Below are 17,188 nucleotides of genomic sequence, written 5' to 3'. Positions count from 1 at the left end.
ATCAGATCTCAGAAGTTAAGTACTTGGATGGGAGACCTCCTTGGAACACCAGCAGTCAGGAGGACAGAGGCAGGCTTTATTCAGCCACCTCTCTGAATACCCTCCAGGCACCCAGTAGGGGTCAGTCACCAGAGGTCGCCATGACTTCCAGGTGCACTCACAGGCAGTCACCAAAAGTCACCATGACTTCCAGGCTTCTAATGTCCTGGCCCCACTGGTGGACCTCCTGATGGCACCTGGTATTTCTGGCCACTGTGTGACACAGAGTGTTGGACTGGATGGGCCTTTGGCCTGATCCAACATTGGTGTCTCTTATGTTCTTATGTGTGTGCACACACACCAAAAAAGAAAAAAAAACAACCCAGGAAAAATACTACAAAAGAATTCCATAATGGTCCCTTAGTTTGGTTTTGGCTTGACTGATGCTTATGCCCTTTGAGCCTCTAGCCACCCATGGTTTGACTTTCTCGTCTAAGAAAGTGGCATTTTTAGTAGCTATAACTTCTGCCAGAAGAGTCACTTCTAAACTGGATGTTACTCATTGTTGGCCCAGTTTCGTGTAAAGCAATACAGGGATGAGGGTCTCAAACAGTGAATTTCCTTCCTTTAATGAACTGTCTCTGAAGGGCTATGGTCATTTCAAACAGTGCTGCTTTCTTCCTGCCCTTTTTGGCTATGCGATCTTCCTCTGCTTTTTTTAAAAAAAGTTCTAAATTGAGTGTTATAGTGCTAAACCAATATAGCCCTTCAGTGCTATAGCGGCACTGAAAAGTCCAAGGAAGATAACACAATGAAAAAGGGTGGGGGGAAAGGAACATTGTAGGAAGCGCTATGGACATTTTAAACAGCATACCACAGTGATTCAGAAGTGCAAGAAAGGGGTAGAAAATGGAAGAAAGCCGTTTCCCTCAAAAGTGGTTCACCCACGCTTTGCTAACCTGACACAAGTGGGTTTGTATGAACAGGTAAATAATCTCCACCAGCAGCTGGTTACTAAAATGGGTATGTCTGAAATGACAGGAAAAAAATCATTAGCAACCAGTTATTAAAACGGAATACAAAGGCAGTTTGAAAAGGGCCAGTGAGTTAGCTGCACTGCATTTTGATTCCCCATTTTTAAAGCTTCATGAAAGGAAAGTACTACTACACCCAAGTTCAGAATTTTTGCCTAAAGTGGTTTCTAGTTTTCACTTGTCACAAGATATTACACTCCCTGTTTTTCCCCCACCCTACTTCAGATGTGGAAAGGTCATTACATACATTAGACCTTAAGAGAGCAAGCTTATTCTATTTGAAAAGAACCAACTAGTTTAATAAAGATCCACATCTCTTTGTTTGTAATGCTGGCACCAGAAAGGGTGAAGTAGTGTGGTCTCAAACGCTGTCAAGACGGATCATTGCTGCAGTTAAACTGTGTTATGATCAAACTAGCAGTAAAGCTCGTTTCTTTCCTCAAGGGCCCAAGCATCTTCTGCAGCCTTCCTCCAGAGAGTCTCCATCCGAGGCATAGGCAAAGCCACTACCTGGTCATCTTTTGATACTTTCATCAGACATTATTCTGTGGATATCAACACACGACGAGAGTCGTCTGTGGGAAGAGCAGTACTTCATTCCTTATTTTGATGAGAGCTCTACCCCACTCCTTGGTGAGTAGCTTATTAGACTCCCAATGTGGGACCGCACAGAAGATAAAAAAACAGGGTAGCATTTACCTGTAAATGTTGTTCATCCACTTGTCTTCTACACAGACATATATTCTCTCCCTCCTGGCCTGCTGCAAGGTCTCTTATCTGCATGTCTGGATTGGGGGTCTACAGCGTTTCGGGAGCAACTGAGGGAAGGGGGCACTGGTCCCTCAGAGCACATGACTGGGCGGGAAACAGCTCTCAGTGCACTCTGGGGGGGAGTTATGACAAACTCTCACATTCTGCCTGGATTATATAAATTTGCACAGGACTTTTGTAAGTCACTTCCCAATCAAGGGCAGTGCTGATGTTTATATCAACATCAAAGGAGAGGAATGGCAGAAGCAGCTGAGGCCCTGTCTTTCTGTGCTCCTTCAAATTTTCTTCCATTTGCCAATCTCTTGGTGACTCTCTGCCATTTCTCAAACCTATTCCTGCTGAGATTTTAAAAATTCCAGTGGTATAGTGGTTAGGAGTGCGGACTCTAATCTGGCAGAACTGGGTTTGATTCCCCACTCCTCCACATGCAGCTGTTGGTGTGACCTTGGGTCAGTCATAAGTTCTTTCAGAGCTGTTCTCTCAAGGGCAGTTCTCGAGAGAGCTTTCTCAGCCCCACCTACCTCACAAGGTGTCTGTTGTGGGGAGGGGGAGGGGGAGGGATTGTAAGCCGCTCTGAAACTCCTTCAGGTAGTTAAGGGCTGGGTATAAACCCAATCTCCTTCTTCTCTATATGAAATTATGTTTTTATATTCCTGTAGTCAGTCTTTCTAGTACTGAATTACAGGGGGAGCTGTACTGGGTGGATTCTAGTGGGTTCTAGTACTGTAGTCGGTTCTAGTACAGCTTTGCTTTTCCAGAACCACATTGACTTTCTGGAGGATGGTTTGTTTAAATGGTCTGTGGGAATAGAGATAGCTCTGTGATATCAGGTACCCTTGACATTCCTTCATGGTGCTTACATAACTGAAGCCTGGAATAATCAACAGGTGACCTTCAGGCCAGGTCAAACTCCTGAAATAATTGCATGTGGTCTGTAGAAGTTCCTACCAAAGTTTAATCAAAGTATCTTTTTTTTACTTTCACAATTCCATATGTAAGAAAAAAGAAAATGGGTCCCTAGGTGTCGTTTGGGCCCAGGCTCAATGACTCCCCCGTAAAATCTGATGCCATTACTGGAAACAGGAAGGTGGAGTGGATGGAGCACATTGGTCTGATCCAGCATGGCTACACTTGTGTACATATTATACTGAATTGCTTTCTTATGTACAGTGGGGGGTGGAATGAAGTGATCTGTCCTCCTAAGGGGATCGTGCAGCATGCCTATTCTCCAGCTTTCCTCCTCCTCTCCTCTAGACCCCGATGATCTCTAATCATTCACGCTCTTATGCTCCGTATCTGTCAAGTCCCGACTTCTACGTAATACCTACTTGATTACAAAATCTGCCTGACCATCCATGAGAGAGGCTACTAGTTCCTGCCTTTGGATCAGGTTTTGGAGTATAGAGGAGCTCCCAAGATTACAGAAGCCGGTCATCCTTGATGTACATCAGCTCTTCTACTTATAAACAGATAAATCAAGCAACTAAGGGGAGAAACACTTCATCCTGAAAGCCTTTTATGCAGCCTTATAGTTTGAATGGTGTCTCTGGGAGTAATTAGCTGATGGGGAAATTCAAAAAGGAGATGGAACAGCAACTTTTCACATACCATGCATAGGCGGAGGGGGCTTGTTATTCTCATAATTCTTCCTACTGGAGGATGTCCCTATTGTTCCTGACAGTTGCCGGCCATGACCTGTTGGGGGGTTCTCAAAGAGCTGTCCTCTTCCCCCGCCCCACAGCAGCAGATAAGTGTTTTGATATATTAGATGGATGGAACTCGTACAGCCTCAGAAATCCTGCTGATACATAATGCCTTTAAGATCCTGCCTTTCCCATCCTAATCTACAGAGGAAACAGGAAAAAGGAACTTAAAACTCCCTGGGCTCAGACAGCCACAGAAACTGTTCTAGCCCACTCCAGTGTTAACAGCTAACTTGTCGTTCCCTGGTGATGGTATTGCATTGCCATACAATACAAACAAAGTGCCTCAGCGAAGGGTTACCCCACTGAACGGTCCTCTGTTACTCCACAGGCTGCTGCGCAAACTGGATGGATATACTTGGCAAACCGTGGACTTTTTTACTGTTTTTAACGCTCTGTGGATTCAGTCTCATGCTATCAGGTAAGGATTCCTTTAGTTATTCGGGAGCATCATGGTGTATACATTAACTCTGCAATGCTGTGAAGGATCAGATTCCCAAATCCTGACCCTGTATTCATTCTGCGATTATTTAGCCATTTTAAACCAGAAAAGTCTTTCTGGCGCAATATTATTGCAAAAGGTGGTTTTGCTCAATTGACCTTCACATCACCGTTTGAGAATTTGATTGGATGTGTGCAGATAACTTTGCAAATACTACGTTGGGTCAAGGGTACATATGGGTCAGTGTACATTGTTGTATTACTTGTTTCTGTACTGGTGACAAGTATCAGGTCTGTTGGCTAGAAAATGTATAAAGAGATGTGATATACGTTTGATATCAGTTTATTGTTTTACATATCACTGTGGCTCTTCCAGTTCGCAGCATCTTGGTGCTAACACTGTGCAAAAAGGCATTTTATATGAATGATTGCATCACAAATGGCTTCAACTAAGTAGTCGAGCAGAGTGATAATGGCTGCAATCCTAAGCACACTTACTAGGGAGTAAGTCCATTGGACTCAGCGGGATTTATTTATTAGAATACTTACTTAGGATGGCACTGAGTGTTAAACAGAGATAATAATAAAGTACAACAGAACAAAATTTGAGTCCAGGGGCACCCTTAAGACCCACAAAGTTTTATTCAAAGTATAGGCTTTTGTGTGCACGCACGCTTCTGCAGATACGTATCTGGAAAAGTGTGCATGCACACAAAGCTTATCCCTTGAATAAAACTTTGTGGGTCTTAAAGGTGCCACTGGACTCGAATTTTGTTCTGTTGCTTCAGACCAACAGGGCTGCCCACCTGAATAAAGTACAACGTTTATAATAAAGTGCTAATAAATTAAAGGCAAGCTCTTAGTAGTCAAGGCCACACAAAATAAGAATGCTTATCTCCTTGTGTCTTTTGCTTCAGTATATTCTTATCACACATATGGCTTATTCTCTCCCTCTTTCTTTCCCTTATTTTTGGGAAGCCTTTACTGGAAAATACTGCTAGATATGTCAGACCATTATCACTCACTCAACCTTCATTGTCCATCTGTAGAATGGGAGTAAGAGTGACAAGATGTTTGTGAGGGTAAATTAGATAACAATTGGGAAGACATCTGCACATATTGTCATCTAATTCTGTCTATACTGATATACTGACATGACCATTCTCATGTTCATATATCTCTGGCATAACTTCTGGTGGTAGCCCTTTTATGTGCAGGTTCAGAACATCTTATGATAGTTATCAAAAAAACTATATAGAAGCCTAGATGTCAGCCCCACCCAAACATCTTTCCACCATAGAAGCTTAGCATTTATATTGGATTCTGTATTGGAATCTGTATCCGGTCTATATCGGATTGGATAATATCATCACTACATAAACTTTTTTGAGCTGCAAAGGATAAAGGAAATACCATGAGATAAAGGATTCTAAAATATTAGGGTTTTCAGGTGATCTGCTGAATAACTGTTCAACTATTATGATAGTATTATGTGTAAATATCTGTGCAATGGATACAATACACCTGCCCCTAATTAACCACACTTAAAAACCCATTGGGATCAGATGGTTTAAACAAGGGTAACTTTTTAATATACTTACATTATAACATGCTGGACAATCTTTACATTGTGCGTGATGACAAAATATGTTACGTCTGGAGAGGGGAGCCAGAATCTGCAGAGGCCTTAGATGTATACGGGTTAAAAGTGTACTTGTTGCTACTAAGATCTATAGGTTAGAAAGAAAGATCACATAATGCCTTGTGCTCTTTGTATATTACAATTATAATCTGTGGCAATTGGGGATGGCTAGTCATCGGCATACAGAAAATAAAATTAGATCTGTTTTGAAGCTCTCTCTCTCTCTCTCTCTCTCTCTCTCTCTCTCTCTCTCTCTCTCTCTCTGTCATGACGCTTGTGAGGTGACACTGGACAAATCATTCTTGTAACCCAACATACCTCCCAAGGCTGCCATGAAGGGGATAGCTTGTAATCAACTATGAGCTCTTTGAAAGAGAGGCGAGGTTCAAATAGAATAATTATTCTGAAGTGAGCTTATTTTTGCAACTTTTCTTGATTAGAACCAGACATAACCTTTTCTCCCTCTTCTACTGTCAACGAATCTTTTGGGGTGTGGATAAAGTGTCGGAATCGTATCTGGGAGACCAGGGTTCAAATCCCCATATGCCATGGAAGCTCACTGAGTGGCCTTAGGATAGTCACAGTCTCTCAGCTTTACCTACCTCACAGGGTTGCTGTGAGGATAAAATGGAGGAGAGGAGAATGACGTAAGCCATTTTGGGTCCCCATTGGGGAGAATGTCGCAGTACAAATGAATTAAATAAATACATTTGAAGGGAGAAGCTTTCCAGGGGATAGCTTTACAGCACTTATCTCACTGATTTTGTCCTTGCAAACTCAAAAAAGTGTTTATCCTTTCAAATTATATACTGGGGGGGGAGGTAAAAGGAGAACATGGGCAGGCCCTGCGTGCATATTTTAACCCAAGTCCTGAAATGCTGCCAATCCACAAGGTTTGACTGTTTTAGGTGTGTATTGTAGTCACACCCATCTCAGTAGATCTGTCAGCTTTCCCGCTTTTGTTCAAGTGTGATATCATGTTTCCTGGGGCGAGTAGTGGAAGACAATACGAACCCGCCTTCCTCTAGATACAACAGGCGGAGTCCAGGAAAGCAGTATTGACATTCCCCGAGTAGGGGAGGCATTAAAGTCGATGCCTTTGGCAGACTTTTAAGCTCACTTAACCTTGTCCTACGTGGTGGGGGAAAGGAAAGAGGGGGATCTGTTGTGGGTGTTGCTGCTGAGAGGGCAAAAAACCCTACTCCACCCTCGTTCCAAGGTGGGGACCACACCTCTGGAATTTACACAAAATGCTTTTACTGCTTTTCCTTGTGTGACCCTCAGACGCCTCAACAATAGACAACCGTTTACCCCCAGCCCAATATGCTGCTGAAGGCAGATGTGGGCAGGTGTATGTATTCTTCTCCTTTCCTATTTAGATTTTAACACAGGGTTAAGGCAGATAATTAGGACACTTCAAAGACCAGACAGCCTTATCACCTCAGAGACAAACATGTTAGCTTTAACTATGCGTTGTGACATGAAGTATTATGACTATTATTAATAAAAGCAGACAAGAGAGTTTCTACAGGTAATCACAAATAGGGAAACCAGTGAGAAACTGAAGCCTACCACCCAAAATCTCCCTACCTGGGATACTCCAATCTCTTAGGGGACCAAGCAGGCTAATTTCTGCTCCCTCCCCATTTTCTCCTCAACTGATGTCAGCGGGTCTCAACATTCAGTCCCTTCTGGACCTTTTTCAATCCTCTTCAGGCCAGTTCTTAAAGGATCTCCCCCCCCCTTTTGATTAATTTACAAAGGTATTTTTTCCTGCATACCTGGGGTATGCTCCAAGTAGGTAGCGATCCCTACTTCTTCTGTGAGTGGGTCTGTTGTGCAGTTTCATGATCTATATAGGGACCAGTGTGGGGATCCACAAGAAATTGCAAAGGAAGGGGATCCCATTTCCCTCCCTACTTGTTCCTCCCCCTCCTTTCTGTTTCCTCGTGAACACATGACGGTGCCTTATACTGAATCAGACCCTTAGTCCTTCACAGTCAGTATTGTCTATGCACACTGGATGTGGCTCTCCAGAGTCTCAGGCAGAGGTCTTTCACATCACCTACCGCGAGAACCTTTAACTGGAGATGCTGGGGGTTGAACCTGGGACCTTCTGCATGTCACGCAGATGCTCTACCACTGAGCCATGGTCCCTCTTCCTCTCCCCCTCTCCTCCATCTCACCTTCTTGGCCTACTGCTCACCAACCTTGCCAGTTACCTTCCTCCCTCGCTTCCTCCTGCTTCTCCTCCTCCTGGCTGCTGTCCCTGCTTCCTCACCACCACCACAGATTTGAGGTGGCACTTGGGGGTGCTAAGGACTTGCAAGAACCCAGGCAACATTGGGCTGCCATAGCCATCACAACGGATGTTGTGGTGCCCACCCCCAAGATTTGGTGTGGGCCTCCAAGCAGAGGGCATTCACCTTATCCTGGCCCAGTGCCAGAATGAAGGAAATTTCTTCTTTGAATCTTGAAGTAGGTGCTTGGCCTCCATTATGGTTGCTAAAGCAACCCAAAATAGTGCCCCAAATCTGAGCAATTTGCTTTTTTTAACCACTGTGCATTTGCACACATTGCTGGTAAGTTTCTAGGGATGTTTACCCCCCACCTACTTTTAAAAAAATAAAGTAGGGCTTTTTTTGTCTAAAACCACTGTTAGTTACGGCTAACCTAGTTACATGGATTTCTCTATTTGCACAGGGTCCAGGCCTTCACAGTTCAAGATAATGATGATTTATTATGGTTCCGTATTAATGTACATGGCACTTACACTCTAATGCTTTATGGTGGAACAGAACAGGAAAAGGAGGGCTAGGAATGGTAAAGATAACAAAGTAGTACGAATGTGAGCATATGCCTTTATACTTTCTTGCAGCCTGATCTTAGGTGCGTGTTTACTCAGGGAAGGTGTCACTGAGATCACGGGGATTTTATTACGAGTAAATGTGGGAAACTGCTGCTGTCAGTCAGTGTGTAGGACATCAAGCTTGACTGCCTAAGGGTCTCACTTGGTATAAGGCAGCTTCCTGTAAGCTTTTGTTTGGCCTTCAAGACGTCTTGAAATAGAACAGGGTTCACTTTGTTGAGGTGCTATGGAGCTGAATGGAAACGTCCTGTTCTCCATGAGTTCTCCTCTGACTGATATGAAACTGTTAGTTTGTGAATGAAATCTAGATCTAGCTGAGAACAATACTGTCCTTAAAGAAGAAAACAATAAGAAAAGTGGATAAGGTTGAAATGCTGCTGGGTTTCTTATTCTCACTGCCAAGGCAGTGATAATTGGGAACGAAAGCTTGTTGGATAGCCACTGGAGTAGGCATGTTGCCATGAGAGGTTCAAACCCCCCCCCCATGCAACCATGAAACTCATTTTCTGCTGGTGAAAAAAAGAGGGGAGACCTTTGAACACCAAAAATGCTATCCTGGGAATCATGGGACCTGCATAGACAAAAGGCATGTGCAGTGAGGTCTGGAGTGAGTAGGGGAATTAGGTGAGGCTGAGTGAAAAAGCTGGCTGGATCCAACCCATTCTCCCTCAACCCAGCCTAACCCACAGAATTGTTGGGATGATGGAATGGCTTAAACCCCACGGACCCTCCGCTCCTTGGATGAGGAGTGGAATAAAATATGAGTTAATGGTAAGCTCGAAACGTTTGCCTAGGACAGTAACTGCAGGCTTCATTCTGGGGTCAGGTGCCTGGTGTGCAAGATATAGGTTGCTCGGAGGCCTTAGGAAGCTCTGAGCACATGAGAAGGGTCATGGTTTGAGTCACATTCATAGGGGAGTTTGGTGTAGTGGTTAAGTGTGCGGACTCTAATCTGGGAGAACCGGGTTTGATTCCCCACTCCTCCACTTGCACCTGCTGCTGTGACCTTGGGTCAGTCACAAGCTCTGGCACAGCTGTCCTTGAAAAAGAGCAGTTTGTGTCAGAGTTCTCTCAGCCCCACCCACCTCACAGGGTGTCTGTTGTGGGGAGGGGAAGGGAAAGGAGTTTGTAAGCCGCTCTGAGACTCGGAGTGAAGGGCGGGGTATAAATCCAATCTCTTCTTCTTCTTCTTCTTCTTTTGAGACTGGGGAGTGGGTGACAACTATAGCTTTGAAGGGGATTTTTGATATTCACTGAGGGGCTCTCCCTACAGAGCCTGAGGGGTTTGCTTTTCAGTGGCCAGCTCTTGTGCCAGGTCCTTATGTTGCAGCCTTCTCTAAGGCACTAATTGTGCCATGTATTTACGTAGCATGCCCCCCACCTTCTACTAAAATAGTACTTAAATTGGCTTACAGGTAGAAGAATTTTAATGCAAAATAAAATATCCGTATGTCTGTTGGACCACTTCAGATATGTATTTTAGCTTTGGGAGTCAACCCCAGTTGACCTCTGAAGTATGCTTTGTTGTTTCAGATTGATTGTATAAACATTTCCACTGGTGCCCGGATTGACAGTCACCTTGTTCTCATTCACTCCATTTTGCAAATATTTTTGAGGCTTTCCATTGTGGTCTAAAAGGGATTGCGAAGCATTCACAAAACATTGGAGTCGATGCTCCAAGTGACTGAAAAATAGCATTTCCTTCTGGTGCGTACAGATCCCATAGCACAGAGCACATAAAAACCTAGAAAGTACTAAGTGCTAAGTACTATGTATTAAGAGACATATAGGACAAAAGAAAGACAGGGAGGAGATAACGGTGTTTGGGGGGGCATTTGAGGCTGGGGCAGGAAAGGGGAGGTAAGAAAATCACACTCGGCTGATGGAGATCCTTCTGGTCATGAAATACTCTGAAGGATCCAAGCCATGGAGCAAAAGGGGGCAACGTGCACCAACTAGTTCAACTTAAATGGAAGATGGGGGCTTTTCACATCACAGGGGCATTCAAGCAAATCAAAACCCTTCAACTTCCAAAACAACTTGTGGTTATGAATCTGTTCACAGGGAATTGGTATAAAAATGTGTAGTCAGAGAAAACTCAGATATAAGGACAGGTTCTGTAAAATGCCTCAACAAGTTAATATACAGCAGGATTGTGTTCCATCCTGATTTTCTTTTTTAAAATGTGGCTTTTGGTGGTTACATTGGAAGCCATGCATTGACTGGTCCTTGTTCATTTATAGCACACACTATTGCAGTATTCTGCAGACAAGACCCTTCCTGCCTGGCTTCTATAATGCAATTGGTGGAACATGTGGGACTGATTCTCTGGTATGGTATTAGACCCCCCCCCTTTTTTTAAATTAAACTGTTTATTGAAGATTAAAATAAAATACAATGCAGTACTTAGTAAAGCATGAATGAAAAACAATTACAAATTGATCATTAAGTTTGTGGTGAATCAAGGATTGCCATTACAAGATAACAGCCAATTTTGAGCTTAATGGTAAAGGTATAAGGTGTGTGAATCAATTAAGGGTGCTTTCTATAAAGTTCCTTCTGGGTCAGCAAAAGCATCTAGCCATGATGACCATTTGGTCATAATACTAGTAGAGGTAACCTGTCTATACCACCCCTCTTTTTTCATGAAGTCCAGGACCAGTGTATAAACTTGTTTCTGATGTTGTTCTTCGTTTGATCCACCAGTACCAATGGTGGCAGGGAATCTCCGCCTCAGGGGAAGAGGACAGAATTGACTTCCTCCTCTTATGAAGGGTGGGAGCTCACAGAACTGCCACCATCTGCAGTCACATTACTCCAGATCACCTCAGAGCACTAGCCAAGAAACATGCTGATTGGTTGCTGGGAATCATCACCCCACCTCTAAGAACTCTAATTGTCTGAGTGTCACTGAGGAGGTACTTGTTCTAATATGGCCATCATAGATACTTCAGATATAAAACTGATTTTGTTTCCATTCTGTTTTCCAAAGCAAAGGATTTCACTTTAGAGATGCTACCCTGTATCCATCTATATATCTAATAGCCAAGTTGCCCCCTCCGTGTTGTTGTTGTTGTTGTTCAGTCACACAGTCGAGTCCGACTCTTCGCGACCCCATGGACCACGTCACACCCGGCCCTCCTGTCTTTGCACATCAGGAGCACTTGGGGGTCAGAGAGATTTTCCTGCACACTTGGAGCAGTTCCCAAGTGTGCAGAAAAATCTAAAATGTTGAAAAAACTATACGGGGGATACTTAAATCCCCCCAAAAGTAAAAGAGCGTTCACTGCGCATGCGCAGAGAATGCCCTGGCAACTGTCTCGCTGCTGCTGCCACTGGGGGAGGAGAAAGCTTGACGGGCCAGCAGCTGTGAGCCGCTCAGGCCTCACCACTGCCGGTGCCAGGGGGAGGAGGGAGAAGGCTTGGCGGGCCTCAGACCTTGCCGCCGCTGGGGGAGAGAGAAGGCCTGGTGGGCTGGCGGCTGTGAGCCGCTCAGGCCTTGCCATTGCCAGTGCCAGGGGAGAGGAGGGGAGGAGGGAGAAGGCTTGGTGGGCCTCAAGCCTCGCTGCTGCTGCCGGTGGGAGGGAGGAGGGAGAAGGCTTGGCAGGCCTTGCTGCTGCTGGTGTGGGGGGAGGGGGGGGAGAAGGCTTGGCGGGCCTCGCTGCTGCCAGTGTTGGAGGAAGGGGGAAGGGAAAAGGCTTGGCAGACCTCAGGCCTCACCGCCGCTGCCAAGGGAGAGGGAGGAGGGAGAAGGCTTGGAGGGCCTGATGGGTCCGCCTGATGGGCTCACCTACTGTCGCTTCTTCCTCCTGCGGAGCTCCTCCTGCTTCTGCAGGCCAGGAGCTGTGGGGAATACTCCCCCCCTGCGAGTATTGTGGGTCCCCCTTCTTGTAGATAATAATAGCCAGTGGTGGTTTTCAGCTGAATACTGGAACTTCAGGTTTTGTGTGATGCTGAGCTTTCCTTTTTCTATGAACAGCTAAAAGTTTCCTGAACTCCGATGGTCTCTAAATAGAAATTATTAAGTACATTTCTTACTATCTCTGGCACAAAACCCCTTCCAATCAAGGGTTGATATCAGTGGTATTAACTCCATAGTTCACAGAGAGCCCCATTCACATTTACCATCAGCCAAGGGAGGCACATTCACTTCCATCCCTGACATGAGACCTGCACCTCAGGGATGCTTGCAGCTTGCTCAGGGATGCTTCCTCCAATGGTGGCTGTTTCAAGGTAGGAACTACCTGTCAACCACAAGCCTCACTGGGCAAATGCCTTACCCATTTTGATTTAGAACATGGGGCAGGTACCACATTGGGGAATAGTGTTTAAAAGGGCCACATGTGGCATGTGAAAGAGCGGTGGCTCCCAAGCCAATGAGGATCACTGGTTGAGATTGATTCAGCCTTGGATCAGAGCCCTGTTAAAAAGCAGACCAGAGCCCTTTGTGGCCCTACAAAGTCTGCTACCCCCTGATTTTGTGGGCCCTATATAACCAGTTCAAACATTATCTCTGATTAGGTTCTCACTGTATTGTTTTGAGGTTGCTAGAGGACAGAGGCCTCTATGGGGCATGTGTAGCACTGAACAACTTGAAAGTAATTGCTGGCACATGATGAGTGATGATGATGGAGGAGAAGAGGGCTTTGTGGTCTTCAAAAAATTTTAAATCAAAATGGGGGTTCATGCTTTAGGACCTAACGGAGTTGGAAACAAAAAGGAAGGAGATGCATTTTGAGAGTGGACTGTTAGAAGACTGGCAGGCTGACGGATTTCCTTTATGAATTTCTACCTACTTCCAATGTTGTTATCAAACTGGAGGAAAAGAAAATCTTGTTTCTTGAAATGCACATTGCACACACAGCAAGATGCCTTCCTGAAGAGGTCAAATGGCAAGGAGAAAGGCGGGGATCAAAGTTCTGTCTCAAGGAAACACAGAGGATCTTCGTCGGTTTGGAAATGGTCGGTTTCCTGTCTCTGTGTGTTTATGCTGGTTTTAGATGGTCTCATTCTGTGTCCCTGATGCTGGCAGAAATTAAATGTTGCTTTGGCCAGACTAGAGAAAGTTCAGCTACCTGTATAAAACGAATGGCTTTGCCCCGTGAATTAATATGACATTAAATAAGATGTCTTAGCTTGCTTGCTAGCTCAGTTAATGAAGCCCTCTGAAGACTTACATTTGCCAGCTATTACAACAAAATGTCTTTTTGGAAGTGTCCTAAAGTTTTGGGAACTTTTAAGAGATATTAATGTGCATTAGTCTGAATACTTAAAGCTGTTCTGCTCTGAGTTTCTGAAATAAGTGGGGCCTCAAATGGAAGAAATGACTACAATGCATTCCCATGTTGTTCACTTGTGCACATTTTAATATGGGGGGATAGCTGGGGATCAGAGAGACTGGGGAAGATAGAATCAGAGGGGATGTGTTGATTGCTTTAGAAAAGAGCGCTCCTGAACCCTTGATGCAAAGAGGATGTTAAATACTGGGTTCTAGACGCATTGCAGTGATCAGCTCTGGTTTATTCAGTGATTTCAGCAAACTATAGGACAAGCTAGCAGGGCTGGAGCCCTGCTTGTAAGCATGCAAAACACCACACCCAACACACACACACACTCCCAGTGATAGGCTGTTTACTACACTGCTTATCTATTGGTTAGTTCCTGGATCCAGGTGAGCTATTGTTCTAGAGAAGCAAGCTCAGCCTGTTCTAGGTACAGCTAGAGGAAAGGCTTAGGCTCAATACATAACAGAGGAGTTACAAAGGAGGTGATTCACATCGACAGGCAGAGGGGAGAACCGGATATCATGACACTGCCTCCTTTGTGATGCCGGTGGGGGACGGAGGCCATGTAAGGGATGGCATGTGCCCCACCCCCTACTCTTTTTTACCACCAAGGGACACACCCACCCCTCTCTCCCTTTATGTTAGAGTGAGTGCTAGCTGGTTGCCCATTTGGGGGCTGAGCAGGCATGTGTCCCCCTCTGGTGGATTGGCACTAACCTGAGTCGGTTTTTTTCACCTACTTTACTCTGAAAAGGGCAAGAGGACATCCACTGGTATTAGTAATGCCTAGGCATTATTAGTCCACAATGGCAGTAGCAGTGCGGGTCAAGCTGAATAGTGTTAACTGCTTCGGGGGGGCGGGGAAGCGATTTACACTGTTTGAGGCCCATTATGCACAGCTTACTGCAGAGAATCTGAGCAGTCAAGCCTTTAAGCACAGTTTTTTTCTCAATTCTGCAGCCCAGAATAAATACACCAGGCTCTGTGCTGCCTTCTCATGCCACCCGGTTTGAAGTAGGCAGCCCAGCCAAGCTCAGTGTGCGTGCAGGAAGCCGATGGCTTCTGGTAGGAGCAGCTCAAAGCTGCCTCCTCTTGCTGCCCAGTTGAAACCGGGTGGTGAGAGGGAGCAGCCCAGCCAGAAGTCATTTCTCTAGTTTTACAAGTGGCATGAGAATAGCAATGGTCCCATATCATCGCTAGATGCATGCTGCTTGTAAAAAAACCCTAAATGTAAAAAACAAATGAGGGAGCTCTAGGTGCAGCAAAGGGGCAGGGGGGAGAATCCCGGGGAATCTGCACACTTTTAAATTAACTTTTGACTTGGAAGCAAAACAAGGGGGAAATCAGCACAAAACCACTCTCAGAAAACCTGGAGAAACAGCGATGGGAAACTGAACTGAGTACTGAAGAGGAGGAAATCAATGCAGAATGATTAAGTAAACCTGATGGACATGCACGGTGAAAGCGAGGCAAAACACCCGTGCATAATAGGCCTACGTTTCATTTACACAAAATGTGTTCCTCTGGGTATCTAAGAACTGCCAAGATTAAATCTGTTTGTAGATGATCCCAACATTATTAATGACCAGAATCTGCAAAATTACTGACATCACACAGTACAACGTTTTGCATAAAAAGTGGCATAGGATTAAGCCCCATGTTTGAAAACCAGAATAGTCCAATTGTCATTGTTTGGTACTGGGGAAGTGACAATCAGGGCCAAACTACACATTTGGGTTTTTAATGAGTTGAGTCTAGTTCCTGGGTTCCAAATCAGGTTCCCCAGAGCTACACAACAACGGTGGGAAATGACTTTTTAAAATACAGGACAGCCCAAATGGACCTGATATAATACTGTGGGAGAGGAAGGACTTCTGCCTTTCTCCCCAAGCAGTTTTTTGTGCTGAAACAGCCCTAGGGGATATTTGATTTTAGGGAAGTTGCTCAGCTTACGGTTGCCACTTCATCTGAAGCTGCCATAGCCGTGTGTCTTTAGCAGTATCTCAACACAGAGAAATTAGACCAGCAAAATCCACTCCCCATACGTCTGTCAGGGAATGCTTCATCTCTTCAGCTGTGTTAGGCTGCTGTGAAAGGTCACATCCCTAAGCACCTTCTTTGTCCATTTGATAATTGAAACAGCAGTGACAAATTCCTATCCCATAACAATGTGTATGGTCTATCTGCCCATACAGGTCTACAATTGCATTTTTTTTAAAAAAATTAAAAAGTGAGGGACCTGTGAAGACACATGGGAGAGGGGCAATGCCATATTTCCCCCACTAGCCCTTCTCCCCACAGTAACACTTTCACCTGTTCTCCCTCTCTTGCCTCTGTTTCTCCTTCAGTTGCTCCAGCTCCTACTTTCTCCACGTTGCTGCTCTTTCCTCTCTCCCTTCTACATTTGTTGCTTCTTTCCCTTCCTTCCACTTTACTATTTCATTCCCCACCCTCTCATCTGCTGATCTCCCACCCATCATCTCCTGGCTCTCTTTTCCCCCTTGTAATCCCCATGGTCTTTGCCCAGCCTCCTCACAGTGCCCACTGGCTCCCCCTCTCTCCCCTTATGGCTCCTCCCCTCCCTTTCACAGCTGCTGCATCCTCTCTCCATAGCATCTCCCCTCTCCCCTCTCCTATTTAAACCCTCACCTTGCTTTCTAGTGGTGGGCACACAGCAGTGGACACAATTTTTGGTTTCTATAGCAACCTAATATGGCACCTAAATTTTCCCCTGCAAGGTCCAGTACCTAGGCAGGTATCACTTCTAAGGTTTTGACGGCCCCCTTCATTTTTTGGATTTCTCTGCAAACATAGGGGTTTCCTCAGGTCTTCAGAAAGCTCAGTCTTAGCTCTTGGTGGCTTCCCCTTGCAGATTTGTTGGTCTTCACAGTGGGGTAGGGTTGTTGGCTCTGGGTTGGGAAATACATGGAGATTTGGGGGGTGGAGCCTGAGGAGGGCGGGGTTTGGGGAGGGGAGGGACCTCAGCAGGGTATAATGCCATGTAGTCCACCCTCCTAGCAGCCATTTTCTCCAGGGGGACTGATCTTGATGGTCTAGAGATCAATTGGAATAGTGGGAGACTTCCAGGTACCACCTTGGAGGCTGCCCATATGGATTAGTTATGATCTATCCAAATGTAGAACTTTATTACTTAGAGGCCTGGGGATGATGCTAATGACTTAGCAAGTGGCTATTTACAAGCCTGGTGTAAGGTTTTACATAAATGATAAGCAGAAGCAACAAACGGGTAACAAATGTACAAATCTGGTCATGAATGTAAAGAAATGTTGCTACGTAACAGAAGTAATGTAACTGTTAGAAGCTTTCAGTGACAATTTGTTTTAAAAGCATTTATCATAATGGCTAGAACAGAACAATATTTTTCAGAAGGTTTTTTTTCCTTCATTATGGCACGCAAATATTACGCTGCAGGCTTTGCCCCCAGAGTGGAATTTTGTGAGGGC

General features: G+C 45.0%; 1 protein-coding gene across 1 annotated transcript in view; it reads left to right on the top strand.

The window, feature by feature from the left end:
• TEK (TEK tyrosine kinase, endothelial) overlaps positions 1 to 17,188 on the top strand; it is an 88,050-nt gene that overhangs the window by 12,412 nt on the left and 58,450 nt on the right. Inside the window, exons 2-3 of the mRNA XM_015418149.1 lie at positions 2,444 to 2,567; positions 3,819 to 3,908. Of these exons, the coding sequence (XP_015273635.1) occupies positions 2,444 to 2,567; positions 3,819 to 3,908 (214 nt within the window). The remainder of the gene's footprint in view (positions 1 to 2,443; positions 2,568 to 3,818; positions 3,909 to 17,188) is intronic.

The sequence above is a fragment of the Gekko japonicus genome, unplaced genomic scaffold, assembly GCF_001447785.1.
Source record: "Gekko japonicus isolate JY-2015 unplaced genomic scaffold, Gekko_japonicus_V1.1 scaffold1798, whole genome shotgun sequence".
NCBI lineage: Eukaryota > Metazoa > Chordata > Lepidosauria > Squamata > Gekkonidae > Gekko > Gekko japonicus.
Note: the sequence above shows the minus strand (reverse complement) of the source record. Positions and strands in the feature narration are given on the sequence as shown.